At 44.5% G+C, this 13,677-nt stretch overlaps 1 protein-coding gene across 1 annotated transcript in view; it reads right to left on the bottom strand.

The window, feature by feature from the left end:
• LOC125481026 overlaps nucleotides 1-5,698 on the bottom strand; it is a 9,845-nt gene extending 4,147 nt beyond the window's left edge. The window contains exons 1-2 of the mRNA XM_048608188.1: nucleotides 4,995-5,698; nucleotides 4,653-4,784 (exon numbers count right to left, since the gene is read on the bottom strand). Of these exons, the coding sequence (XP_048464145.1) occupies nucleotides 4,653-4,784; nucleotides 4,995-5,589 (727 nt within the window). The 5' untranslated portion in view covers nucleotides 5,590-5,698. The remainder of the gene's footprint in view (nucleotides 1-4,652; nucleotides 4,785-4,994) is intronic.
• Between the last annotated feature and the right edge of the window lie 7,979 nt (nucleotides 5,699-13,677).

Genomic DNA, 13,677 nt, shown 5'->3' with positions numbered 1-13,677 from the left:
TCCTGCTCCTCTGATGCTGCTTGGCCTGCTGTGTTCTTCCAGCTCTACACCTTGTTATCTCAGATTCTCCAGCATCGGCAGTTCCCACTATCTCAGAAGCTGGTGATTCTGTGTAGTTCTGAGGGGTGATTGGGAGGCGATGGCTTAATGGTATTATTGCTAGACTATTAATCAGGAAACTCAGCTAATGTCCCAGGGACCCACGTTCAAATCCTGCCACAGCAGATGATGGAATTTTAATTCAATTCTTTAAAAAATATGGAACTAAGAAACTACTGATGACCATGAAACCATTGTCGATTGTTGGAAAAATCCATCTGGCTCACCAATGTTCTTTAGGAAGGAAACCTGCCACCCTCGCTTGATCTGGCCTAACGTGAATCCAAATACACGAAAATATGAAAGACTCTCAATTGCTCCCTGAAATGGCCTTGTAAGCTACTCAGTTCAAGGGCAGCTAGGAGAAGCAATACAAGATTTCAACATCCCTATGCAAGGCACTGGCATAGCTGCGCTCAGAATGCCAGTCTTAATAAAATAAAACAAAACAAAACATGAGAAGTATCTCTGCATGTACAACACAAATAGTAATGCAGGATTGGAAGGGGAATGGCAACAAAGGAAAAGAGGTTCCACCACAGTGGTTATTCAGGGAGGAGGGAAGCAAAATGGACATCAGTCTTGTCTTCAGTCTTTGAAAATGCTTAAATGACCTGACCAACTCAGCCATCAATGAATGGGAGTCTCACCATTAGGAACATTGGAATTAACTGAGCAATCTGTGACACAGTGAAATCAGAACAGCAAAATGGGAGGGGTATCACAAATAAGATAGAAGGGAGTATGTCAGCTGAGCAATGATGCAGCACCTCAGAATGGTAGTTCTTCTGCTTCATATTACTAAGCCTTTCTTAAAAAAAATGCTATTCTCATTTCATCTCTTACATGTTAGGTCAGGAAAAGTCATCTGACCTAGCACACCTTTGTCTCTCATAGTACAAATTGCACTGGAAAGAATTCTAATCAAGGAGTCAACTGATTGGACAATGAAGTGTAAAGTTAATGGCTGACAGCTGTCACTAATCTGATGAAATTTCCCGAACCCACCAGCTAGCCTAGGAACAAAGACAGGCCTTACATCATCTAAACTACCAATTCACAGACATACACAAAATAAGGAAAAAAGAATGGACGCTATTTAACAGAAAACTGAAATAATTTGCAGGTCAGAAACTAGCTTTGGCAGAAGCAAATGACATTTCAGGTCCCAGCCATTCCTTGGTATATCAGTGTATGTGAGACTCGATTGGTCTTTCAATTACAACATGCAGAGGAAAGCTAATACAATTATCTCACCATGCAGAAGAGAGGTCTAAATCAACTGTTAGTCTGAAAGCCTGTGTCAATCCATAAAAGCCTGTGTACGAATGAAAACTAAGTTCTGTTCACCCATCATACCCTGGCTCATTGACTTACATTGGCTCCTCTAAGATCACAGCATTTTTACAATTCAGAGCTCTCTCACATTCCTGATTTTTAATTGCTTTACCACTGGTGGTCATCCCTTCAAATGCTTCATCCCCAAGCTAGACATTTCGCTCCCTATAGTCAGTAGCTCACCTATGGACTCCTCAAAGCCAGTCCCTCGTCCATCCATCATCATAGGCACAAATCAGATCTGTGTGACTACCCTCCACTTCCCTGGATGAGCAAAGTTCCAACAATATTGGAGGTGCTCAACACCATATGATTGGCACTCCATTCACTACTGACACACAGCAATAGCAACATGTACTATCTACAAGGTGCAGTGCAGCATATTCCAAAGACATGACCTATCCCACTGTACCTAGAAGGATGAAGGAAGCTAAAACACAACCACCTGCAAGATCCCCTCCATGCCACACATCATCCTGACTTGGAATTACGTCACCAGTCTTTCATCGTCACTGAGTCAAAATTCAAAACTGTGTAACAGCACTGCGGCTGTACCTACAGAACACAGGTTACAGCAGTTCGAGGTGAAAGCTCACCAACACCTCAAGGCACTGTGGGATTTGTAATAAATGCTGGCTTAGCCAGTGATGCCCATATCCCATCAACAGAGCAAAAAAATCCTCTGCCTCTCTATCGTCATTTGGGACACTGCTTAAACCTACCTCTGACCTGTCTTACTCAATATAGCTCGAGTCAAATATTGTTTGACAACACTGTTGTAAAATGCTCTGCACATTCTAAAGGGTGAAGGGACCAATAAATACAAGTTGTTGTTGAAGGGGAATACATCAGCCTTTAATATACTTTCTGCTAATCTAGTCTGACATACACTGGTGTAGACACAAATGAGAAGTCCTTCAACTATGCCCAGAACTGTCAATGATTTCACTGGTGGGAAAATTTCTTCACTGCATTCACTCGTAACTGTGACAGGCACCTAGCAGTTACAATTACACATTTTGCCCTTTTAACTTAAGATTTGTCTGGAGGAAGGAATTTGAATTTTGTTTTGCTGCACACACTTGTGATTACAGGTCTGGGCAGCACAGGAAGCACTTGAGGTAATGAATTAAAAATATCATATGGCAAGGGCTATTTGGAATTTAAAATCCACTTGATCTGCTGTTCCAGATACTAATACAATGATATAGCTAATGTAACACCACCCTGGTGAGACAGGTCACAGACAGGTAGCAGCTGAGTGGAAAATTTCCACCTCATCTCAACAGCAAAGTATAGGAAAGGAGATCGAAATTCACATGTTCAAAACTACAAAACAATCACACAGTCTTAGAAAAGTTTCTACAGTTCAATCTTCACACCGGTCAGCTCTGAGTACAATGGATCAATATTCAAAGAGATGCGGACCAGAATTGTACACACATTTCAAATTATACCAATTACTTCCATCTTTACACACCACAGCCCAACTTCTCCTCCAGACTTTGGGCCAAACAACATCACAGATGCTGAGTCAATGAACAGTGAGGTTCCTCTCTTCACATCTGCAGAGACGTGTGTTACATTCTAGTCTTAAGGGCTACATTAAAAATTAACTTTGCTGCCCTTTAATTCACTGATATCTCAAACCGACTGATACATGACCAAGTGTTTCATTGGAGGTAAAGTAGCTTGGGACACCTTGAGGTTGTGGCAGGCTTTATGAAATGCAAGTCTGTCTTTCTGATCAAAAGATAGAATTACTGTAATTTAGGACTGTAATTCACATAACAAAAGGCCATTTGACTCATCATTTCTGTGCTGTTGAAAAATCAGCTCACCACCCTGATTTCACATTCCAGCTCTTGATCAGTTTAATAGGTTATGGCATTTCAAGTGCAAACCAAATGTCTTCTAAATGGGATAAAGGCTTATCTGTCTTTGCCTTCCAGGCAGTGAATACTAAATCCCCCGCATCTTCTGGCCAAGATAATTATTCCTAATTTCCTTTCTAATCCTTTTATCAACGAAATTACATCATGAGAGACACAGCAAGAACTGCAGATGCTGGCGTCAGAGTTAACACAGCGTGGAGTTGGAGGAACACAGCAGGTCAGGCAGCATCAGAGGAGCAGGAAAGTCGATGTTTCAGGTTGGGTCCCTTCATCGGGACCGGCAAAGGTTCCTGACCCAAAACGTCGACTTTCCTGCTCCTCTAATGCTGCCTGACCTGCTGTGTTCCTCCAGCTCCCCATTGTATTGACTAAATTACATCAATGATCCCTAGCTGCTGTTGAGGGAAATAGTACCTTCCCATCCACGCAATCTAGACCCCTCAAGTCTTTTTTTCATCACAATTAAATCTTCCCATGGTTGCCTATTCCAATGGAAACATTTCCTCATAGCTGAAATTCTCCACTCCTCGCCACACCCTTGTAATTCTTCTCTGTAACCTCTCCACTGAGATCACAGAACTGTACACAGTGTACTTGCTGAGGTCTAACCACAGCTTTATACAGTTTAAGCAAAAACTCTCCCTCAAATATTCTAGGCTTTGGCTAATAAGGAAATTATTCCATACACATTCTTTACTAATTTATTGACTGCTCATGGTTTTTTTAAAATCAGAATTATGTGGAACGTACTCAAAAGTCTCTCTTTTTCCACAAACTTCACAATATCGCACCAGCTGTTGTTATTTCTTTGCCCTCCCAAAATCTAATACCTCTCATTTCTGTAGATGGAATTCTGTTTGACTACCTGACCAGCACATTGCTATCTTGATGCATTCTGCAAGTTTCTCACTCATGGCCCTAATTTAAAGTCCAAGTGATCATGGATTGAAAATTTCTCCATCAATTAAAGGTATGCTGCTCAGAAGACCCAATTTCAAAGCAGCCCACAGAACCGAAACAAAGTTGGAGATCAAAAACCCTAAAGAATTAAACACATCTGTCCTATTCAATACCAAACTTCACTGGGATGCTAGAGTTTAGGTTTAGCTCTCATATTCTTTCAGAGAAATGCTAACTACCCAAATAAATTGTGAAAATCCTTCTCAGCACAGTGCACAAACTCAAATGTGCTGCATCATGAAATAACAGTGTGATGGAGTATCACAGCAAGCTAGGCTTATGGTGTCTCTCCATATCATCGATTAAATTCAAAGTGATTTTAAACATTTTCCCAAATTAGCAAACTCAGATCAACACTACCTTGGAGGTAGAATCTCTGAATCAGACAGAACGTAGGATGATCATTCAGCCCAGTGTCTGCCAGCTCTCTTATAGAAGTCAGGGCCAAACGCTCTTTAGCGTTAAGGACCTGGGTAGACAGGGTTGGCGTATCTGAAGGGAAAGGGGTATAGGGTTAGGGATAAGCGGTCAGACTCCCTGTGTAGAGGATGAAGGGTTATAGGTTTAGGGATTAACAGTCAGGACTCTGTGCGGAGGGTGAGGGTTTATAGGGTTCAGGATCAGAGGGTGAGGGTTTATAGTGGTTAGGGAATAAGGAGTCAGATACCATGTGTGGACAAAAAGAGATTCGTGACGGACTACAGGACAACGACCTAGTGTGGAAGGTGAGGGATTTGGGGTCAGAGTTAGGGATCAGGTACACTGTATAGATTCCCAGGCTTTGCAGTGTAGGGACCTGGCGCATGAAGCTGGATAAAGCTCTTACCCAGCCACCGTGCTGCCGGATCCAAGGGTCCAGGTTGTTCTCCAGGTAGGTACTCATCCAGTCGGCGATGCGGGGCACCAATGCGCCCATCTCCTTCTCGGCGCTTTCCACACTCAGGGCCGCCCCGAAACAGAAGAATGCCACCAGCCGGCCCCAGTTAACGCCGTCGCGGAACAGCTCGCCCACCACCTGCTCGAAGCGCCGGTATGCCGTGTCCGGGGTAACGCGGAGCTGCGCCGACAGATCGCTGAAAGCCCGGCGGTAGCGCAGCTCGAACTCCTCAGCGGCATCCAACAGGGCCTGGCGGGCCCGCTCAGCCTCGGGCCTGCCATTGCACACAGCCGCTCCGGGCTCGGGCTGTGTCCCCAGGCCCGCCGCTCCATTCTGCTCACAAAGCCATCTCCAGTTGTGGCCCCTCTGGGACAGTTTGTAACGGAGGAAATCAGCGACCAGCTCCCCGCTACTGTACATCCTGCAGCGTCGGCACCTCACACAGTAGCCGGCATGACGGACACGAGAGATTCACAGTTCGGTGCCCGCCCGCAAACACAGGCCTGCCCCTTCCCCCCACACCCACTGGGCCAGGCCCTCAGGGGCCACGCCCACCGCGGGGTCACCGCCTGCAATAGACCCCGCCCACTTCCCGGACACCGCCCCGCTATAGGCCCCGCCCACTGCCCGGTCACCTCCCTGCTATAGGCCCCGCCCACTGCCCGGACACCGCACCGCTATAGGCCCCGCCCACTGCCCCGTCACCGCCCTGCCAAAGGCCCCGCCCGCTGCCCGGTCACCGCCCCGCTATAGGCCCCGCCCACTGCCCGGTCACCGCCCTGCTATAGGCCCCGTCCATTGCACATGAGGCCCCGCCCCCTAGGCCTACCTGCTCACGGAGACTGCGCCCCACATTGACCCGCCTATCCGGGCTCCAGTAGCTATCGCAGCCCCGCCCCCGTGACCCAGCGCTGGCACGACCTAGGTTAGGATGGAGTGTGGGCGGGAGGTTGCAGCAGGTCGTATTCCTATCTATCTTCTACCCTTGTCTGTCTTCATGTTGTGGATTTGGAAGGTGCTGTTGAAGGATCTTTTGGCTCATTTCTGTATTGCATCTTGTAGATGGCACAATGCCGCTACTTAGCACTGATGGTGGAGGGAATGGATGGCTGTGGATGTGGATCAAGTGAGTTGCTTTGTCCTAGATGGTGTCAAGCTTCTTGAGTGTCATTGGAGCTGCGTTCATCCACAAGTGGGGAGTATTCCATCACACTCCTGACTTGTGCCTTGTAGGTGCTGGACAGACTTTGGGGAATCAGGAGGTGAATTATTCACTGCAGTATCCTTAGCTTTTGACCTACTCTTGTAGCTACAGTATTTACTCCAGTTGAAAGTTTTTGAGAAGATTTGTAGCTCAGATGAGCTTCACCAGAGGCCCACTGACAATGTTACCTAGCAGGGTGACAAAACGTCTGAAATCAAATACACCAGCTTGGTGAGCAAGCCTGCAACCTTACTCCAATTGAGTTTCTGGCCAATGGTAACCCAGGAGATGTTGGTAGAGGTTGCAGTGATGGTAATGCCATTGAATGTTAAGAGACAATGTTTAGTTTATCTTGTGCCTTGTAGATGGTGGTCAGGGTTTGGGGATTTAACTGTAGCTGCAAACATCTTCTGATCATGAGGACATTGACTTTTATCTGTTGTTCCAGGAAGGTCTGCATTATCTATGCTATCCAGTCATCTTGTTGAACTGCAGTTTCTATTCTAACATTGGGATCTCTCTGCACTATGCCCCTATGAGGATGTCTGCCAGAAATCCTCATTATTGCATCTGGCTTTATCCTCCTAAATGTATTTCCTGAATCAGTATTCAAACTGGAACTGGGTTTCTCCATTCTCATTCTCATATTGCCTGTTGCCAATCCACAGCCCTCACATCATGTCCCTCGTCTTGGTCATTTAGCCAGTATTTATATTTTCCCACAGACTTGCCTTCACGACCCACTATTGTGGCCACCCTACTTCAGCTCAATCAGTGGCAAGGTAACCACTTGTGAACTTATTTTGGTAAAATGATCCCTACATGAGATAACTTCATGTTCTTCATGATTGGTACATTTATCAGTGTGCATTTTCTGAGCCCTTAGGCCCTGCCCCTCGGCACCAATTTGTAGAACTCACTGGTATATAAAGTACCTGGTTCTTTGCCATCAACACCTTTGCTCATGTTCTCAGAGTCCGAAAATTCATCTTCGTATCTGCGTGTTGAAGAGAACATGATAGGTGTTTTTAATGGGAGACTAGACAACTGTATGGGGACTGAAGTTGAGAGGGACTCAAGTAGAGAATAAATGTTTGTATGGACCTATTGGGTTAAATGCCCTATCTCACTGTCATATATCAAGAATAATTCCTAACTGATTTTGTGGGCTTTTGAGGCATTACTTTTGATCTTATCAGATCCTGACATTGCTACCTGGTACCTGTTATGCCCAGATCCTGGGCAAGTTCCCACATTGGATAATCCCAAACTCTTAATATCCTGGCTCCACTTTTTCCAGCCACTCCTTCTGGGTTTTGGATCCAAAGGATCCCTTTATCTTTCAGATGGACTTGACTCCTTTTTTAAAGCGCATATAACCAGGTTTATTGAATTAAGAGTGATTATATGCAAGAAGAAATACTAAGTTTGCATATGTAAAATTTATATAAAATACGAAGTTTAAATAAATGAAATACTTTAAATAAGTTTATGGATGACACCAAGATTGGTGGTAAAGTGGACAGTGAAGAAGGTTATCTAAGATTACAAGAGATCATAATCAATTGGGCTACTAAAGAGTAGCAAATGGAGTTTAATTTGGAAAATAATGTGAGGTATTGCATTTTGGAAAACAAACAAAGACACGACTTATACAATTAAAAGTAGGGTCTTGGGCAGTGTTGTAGAACAGAGAGACCAGGGGTTTCAGGTAAATAATTATTTGAAGTTCGTGTCACATAAAGAAAGCAGACATTAGTCTCAGAGATAGTAGGAACTGCAGATGCTGGAGAATCTGAGATAACAAGGAAGGATATTTAGGAAGGATATTATTAAGCTGGAGAGGGTTCAGAAGAGATTTACCAGGACAATGCTGGGAATGGATGGTTTGGGTTATAAAGAGAGGCTGGAAAGGTGGGACGTAGGAGGTTGAGAAGTGACCTGCTAGAAGTTTATAAATTAATAAGCGGTATGAGTGGCAGTTGTCTTTTCCGTAGAGTGGGGGATTTCAAGTCTGGGGGTCATATTTTTAAGGTGAGAGGAAAAATATTTTAAAAAAGCCATGAGGGGCAATATTGTTACACAGAGACTGGTTCATGTATGGAATGAGTTTTTTTAATTCATTAACAGGATGAGGGCATTACTAGCTAAGCAGCATTTATTGCCCATCACTAATCAACCAGAGGGCAGTTCAGAGTCAACCATATTGCTGTGGGTCTGGAGTCACATGTAGGCTAGACCAGGTAAGGATGGCAGTTTCCTTTTCTAAAGGACATTAGTGAACCAGATGGGTTTTTCCGACAATGGACAATGGATTCATGGTGATCGTTAGATTCTTAATTTCAAATGTATTATTGAATTCAAATTCCACTGTCTGCCATGGCAGGATTCGAACCCAGGTCCCCAGAATGCTATCTGGGTCACTGGAATTAACAGTCCAGCGATGAAAGTACAAGGCCATCGCCTCCCCCTTTCAGAGGAACTGGTGGATGCAGGTACAGTTACAATGTTTAAAATGTTTGGAGGGATATGGGCCAAGCACAGGCAGATGGGACTAGTTTAGTTTGGGATTATGGTCAGCATGGACTGGTGGTACTGAAGGGTCTGATTCCATACTGTATGACTGTTTGAACTTATCACCACTAGCCATGAGTAATGTACTCCTATAGTTTGAGTCCTGTGAAAGTTTTCCTGTCACATCCAATAACCTTTGCTGGATCTTTGCATTTGCTGTGTCCTTCTGGCTTATCATAAACCACGTCACTGGATTTGAAATCTCCCCCAAAGCATCTGATGCAATATGTCAATGCTCTCCAATCTTCTCAGCTTTAACGAGTGCTTTCACACTGGTGCTGATTGCCATATATTCTAGTGCTGTAGGATCATCATGCAGTATAGAAGGCAACATTCTGAGCATGTACTAAGGTATGGGCTAAAACTGCCAACTATTTATAAAGAACATTTTGCATTTACTGCCCAATGCCAGTGTCTTTTGTAACTTTCTGTTTGACTGATTTGCCAATATTTTGTGTAGTGCCTCATTAATTATTGGATGGTTTCTTTCATGCAAGCCATTGCTGAATGGACTTTCTGCAACAATATGCATTACTACAATATTTATATTCTCACACATGTCCCAAAATTTGTCATCTGCAAATTCACCTTCATTATCCATTGTGACCCAAGGACTGTGCTGGCCCACTTTTCCATGACTTTTTCCACCATTGTCCACCTACCCTTATTGTTTATCATTGTGTATATGGTAAACCTGGTCACCATATCTACAAAATCTAATAGACATTCTGATCTTTGACCCATATCTTCAGATCCATCACTATTACTTCATTAAATTTCAGACTGTAGGAACTTACAACCAGGCATGGTGGGGTCTTGCAATATTCAATCCCCATATCACAATGCAATGTGATTTGTTTGACAAGGGATTCCTGTTCTTTGTCTACAACTCTGACATCCTTTAGCAGTAGCTGTAATTTTTGTGAAAAGTGGTGAGCAAATTGTTTATGTGATTTCCATATAATCATCTTCTTATCTGCCAAACTTATATCTACAAATGTTGATAACACTTCTGTCATCCCTTGATGAGAAAATCCTGAATCGTCTCGATGGAATACAGTAATGCCTGGATCCTGTAAATTGCGAATTTACAGCTTTACTGAATACAAATGCTTAGTCATGTTTGGACATGGAGAACGATAATGCTTTTTCATTGAACACTTATTCTACAACATGCTATGTCATTCTGAATGACATCAATGCTTATGAGATGACAGCATCCTGCAATTTCACAGGGGTGAACCACTCTCTTTAAAGATGGTAATGAATTATCACCCCCAATTGAAAGCAGGTAGTGCTTTCATATTCTTTAATGCAATTTTTGTCTGCTTTTTGTAACAACAGTTCAATCAATCAACACCAGACACTGTTACAGTCTTATCTGGTACCGCACAATTGAATGACTCAGCAACTAAGCTACTTTTGGGTCAACTTAAGTCTTTGATGACGAACACAACATTTTCTTGCCGTTCATCATTAACATATTCACCCTCAGAACCATCTCTTTCATGAAATATTCAAATAAAAGCGATGTACTCTACTGCAGATGCTGGTGTTCTCAACTAAAAACAAAAAATGCTGAAGAAGCACAGCACATTGGCAGCAATGACAGAGAAAGGGTTAATGTTTTAAAGCGAGTATGTGTGTTCATTTTGTGGTTGTCCAGGACAGATGGGGTAAGAAAAGGAGGGGAGAGGGCAGGTGGGAGTGGGAACGAGGACCCACTAGAGAGGGAGAATGGGAGAAAGAAATGGAGGTGTTTGGGAGAGATGCAGACAGCCTCTCCAGAAGAGAGGGTGGTGGGGGTAGCAGTAATGGGAAAGAGGGGGTGTGCAGGACAGGGGTTTGGGGCTGGGACAGAAGCAGAGGGGGATCTCCAGGAAAGAGTAAAAAGTGGGGCTGGGACATGGGTGCCTGGGATGGGAGGGGTGACGTTGAGGAGAGAGACGATCACCCCCGCCCCGGCACAGGTTTAGTTTTACATGGTGCAGACCATATGGGCGCTGGTTCTGCAGGTGCCATCTTTACAATTAACAAACAACAAACTCTGCCCACCTAGGGGCAGTGCAACAGTAACAGAAAACAAAACAGGGGAGGAAACAAGTGAGGGGACTCCATCAAAATGGCGTTGGTGTGGGAATGAATGCACTCCAGGAGAACGCAGCTGTTTGTTTACAAAAAACCCTGTTCAGACAATAGATGACACAACTCTGGTGCAGGTGGGAAGGTGGGTGTTGAATCTAGACATTCTTCCTCCGAGGTATGGACACTTCCACTAGGGCGCTTCCATGGCCTGCTGCCTGGACAGGCTCAGGAGCAGACCCATGAGGAAATCCTTCCGATCTGCCCACACCCTTCCTCACCGGATGCCCAAAGATCAGGAGCATGGGGCTGAAGTGCAACCAAAAACACCACAGAGAGTTTTCAAATAACTAAAAAGGGGAGTGCAATCACCCACGACTAATGTATATGTGGTCTGCAGATTCCAAGTGCTGCAAAATAAATAGTTGGACTGGGAGTCCGTGAACCACCACAATTTGGGGCGGCACGGTGGCTCAGTGGTTAGCACTGTTGCCTCACAGCACCAGGGACCTGGGTTCGATCCCACGCTCGGGTGACTGTGTGTGTGGAGTTTGCACGTTCTCCCTGTGTCTGCGTGAGTTTCCTCCGGGTGCTCCGGCTTCGTCCCACAGTCCAAAACTGTGCAGGTTAGGTGGATTAGCCATGCCAAATTGCCCGTAGTGTTCAGGGATGTGTAGTTTATGGGGGTATGGGTCTGGGTGGGATGCTCCAAGGGTCAGTGTGGATGTGTTGGGCCAACGGGCCCGTTTCCAGCCTATGAATCTGCGGTGGTAAGGCACTGCTGCATGCAACACCCTCCACCCATGTCCTCGATAGAAAGAGGGAGGAGTCCCACATAGACAGCCCTCTGCTGGGGATCCCTGCTGCCTAGCGTGTCTGAGAGATGGCCATAAGAATCAAGGTGTTTAGCAGCCTGTACTAAAAGCACCTCTTTGTGAGGCAGAAGAACACATAGGACACTCCAGCGAAGTGGCTCAGGTTGTGGGGCATGGGCCCCTGATGGAGTAGAAGCACGCTGTTTTTTCTCTTTTATACCCAGAAGTGAGTTTCCCACCACCAAAATTACTGTGACCATTTTGTTTTTGCATTTTTTTTCCCTTTTAACTACCACTGATAAAACACTCATGCAGCCAATTAGGTATTTACATGCAAAGCTCATTAAGGGCAATGCCAACCATCAAAGGTGAGTGGGAGGGTAGGGAGAGAGAGGGCAGGGACTAACCCAAAATGGAGTTGGAGGGGGAAGTAAAACACTCTCTCTAAAGAGCTCCAGAGCAAAGAACCTTGCTCTTTTTTGCCATTTTCAAAATGTTATGACGTATTTCAAGAGCAGATGGGACTTGAATCCAGACCTTCTGGCTCAGAGATAGGGAAACTGTTACTGCACCACAACAGCTCTTCTAGGAACATTGTTTTTCATTTTTTTTCTTTTATACTCAGAAGTCCTATTATGCATAACTGAGCCACTTTCCCACCACCAAAATCAATGTGACTTTTTTTGGGTTTTTTAATTTTTTTTTTTAAATCAACTGACCACCACCAGTAAAACACCTGACTGGCCAAATGATACTTACAAGCAAAGCCCATTATGGGCAATGAAAACCATTAAAGGTGTGGGGGTGTAGGGAGAGCAGGAAAGGAATAAATCAAAATGGAGTTAGAGAGTGAAGTAAAACACTGTATCCTTCATGGTGCCACCTCTCTTCAAAGGCATCAGGTACGTTGATGGAAACTGCATGCTCCCTCTCCAAGGGCTCAAACATAGCCACAGAAGCGGGGTAGATAGTCGCAGATATGATCCCCTCCACAGCCTCCTGTCTAGACCTGGTTAGAGCCAGCCTGGAGGCCCAAGAGCGGATCCATGAGGAGGCCCTCCAATCTGCACACACTCCTCTGCACTGCATTACCAAAGATCAGGAGCGTAGAGCTGAAGTGTAACCATAAACACAACAAAAGATTTTTCAAATAACTAAAAAGGGGAGTGCAATCACCCACAACCAATGTATACATGGTCCATGGACTCCACAGCACCACAAAAAAAACACACTAAACACAAAATAAACAATTAAGGCATGAGCCGCCACAATATGTGGTCATAAAGGTGACTTGTGTTGTCCTCTCTGGGAAGCTGTCAAGGTACTGGACAAATGTCTAGCAAAGAATTGTGATAAGGCACAAGACGTTAATTTGGTAGAAGTGCTCTGTGCTGGGCTTGGGATCCACCTGATGAAGGCTGATGACTACAAAATGCTTGGCGAATGGATGGGTTTGTGTAAAATAGGCCGAGAATGGAAGCTGCACAAGGTTGTAGGCTGTAGTTGTGTTATTGTCAAGAATTATTGCAAAGACTATCAAACTGAGGATGTCATTGACAATTATTTCCAAGGAAAATGATATGTTCATAAATTTAAAAATTTTTTTTTGAAGAGGTATGATAGGTTCAAGGATCAGGTCTCCCGTGTGTGTAATTGACTATGATTGATTCTGGGTCACAGGGTAATGGATTGATTGGACCAGGCTCAGGCATAGAGTCTCCTTTGTGGTGTGGTATGCATGGGTCAATTTCGGGGAATTAATAGGACCAGGGTGACAGTTGTAGTCCTGATATCACTCTAGGGTCTACACTGCATCTTTCTGAAAGCTACTAC

The sequence above is a fragment of the Rhincodon typus genome, chromosome 19 (assembly GCF_021869965.1).
Source record: "Rhincodon typus isolate 14 chromosome 19, sRhiTyp1.1, whole genome shotgun sequence".
NCBI classification, from domain to species: Eukaryota; Metazoa; Chordata; class Chondrichthyes; order Orectolobiformes; family Rhincodontidae; genus Rhincodon; species Rhincodon typus.
Note: the sequence above shows the minus strand (reverse complement) of the source record. Positions and strands in the feature narration are given on the sequence as shown.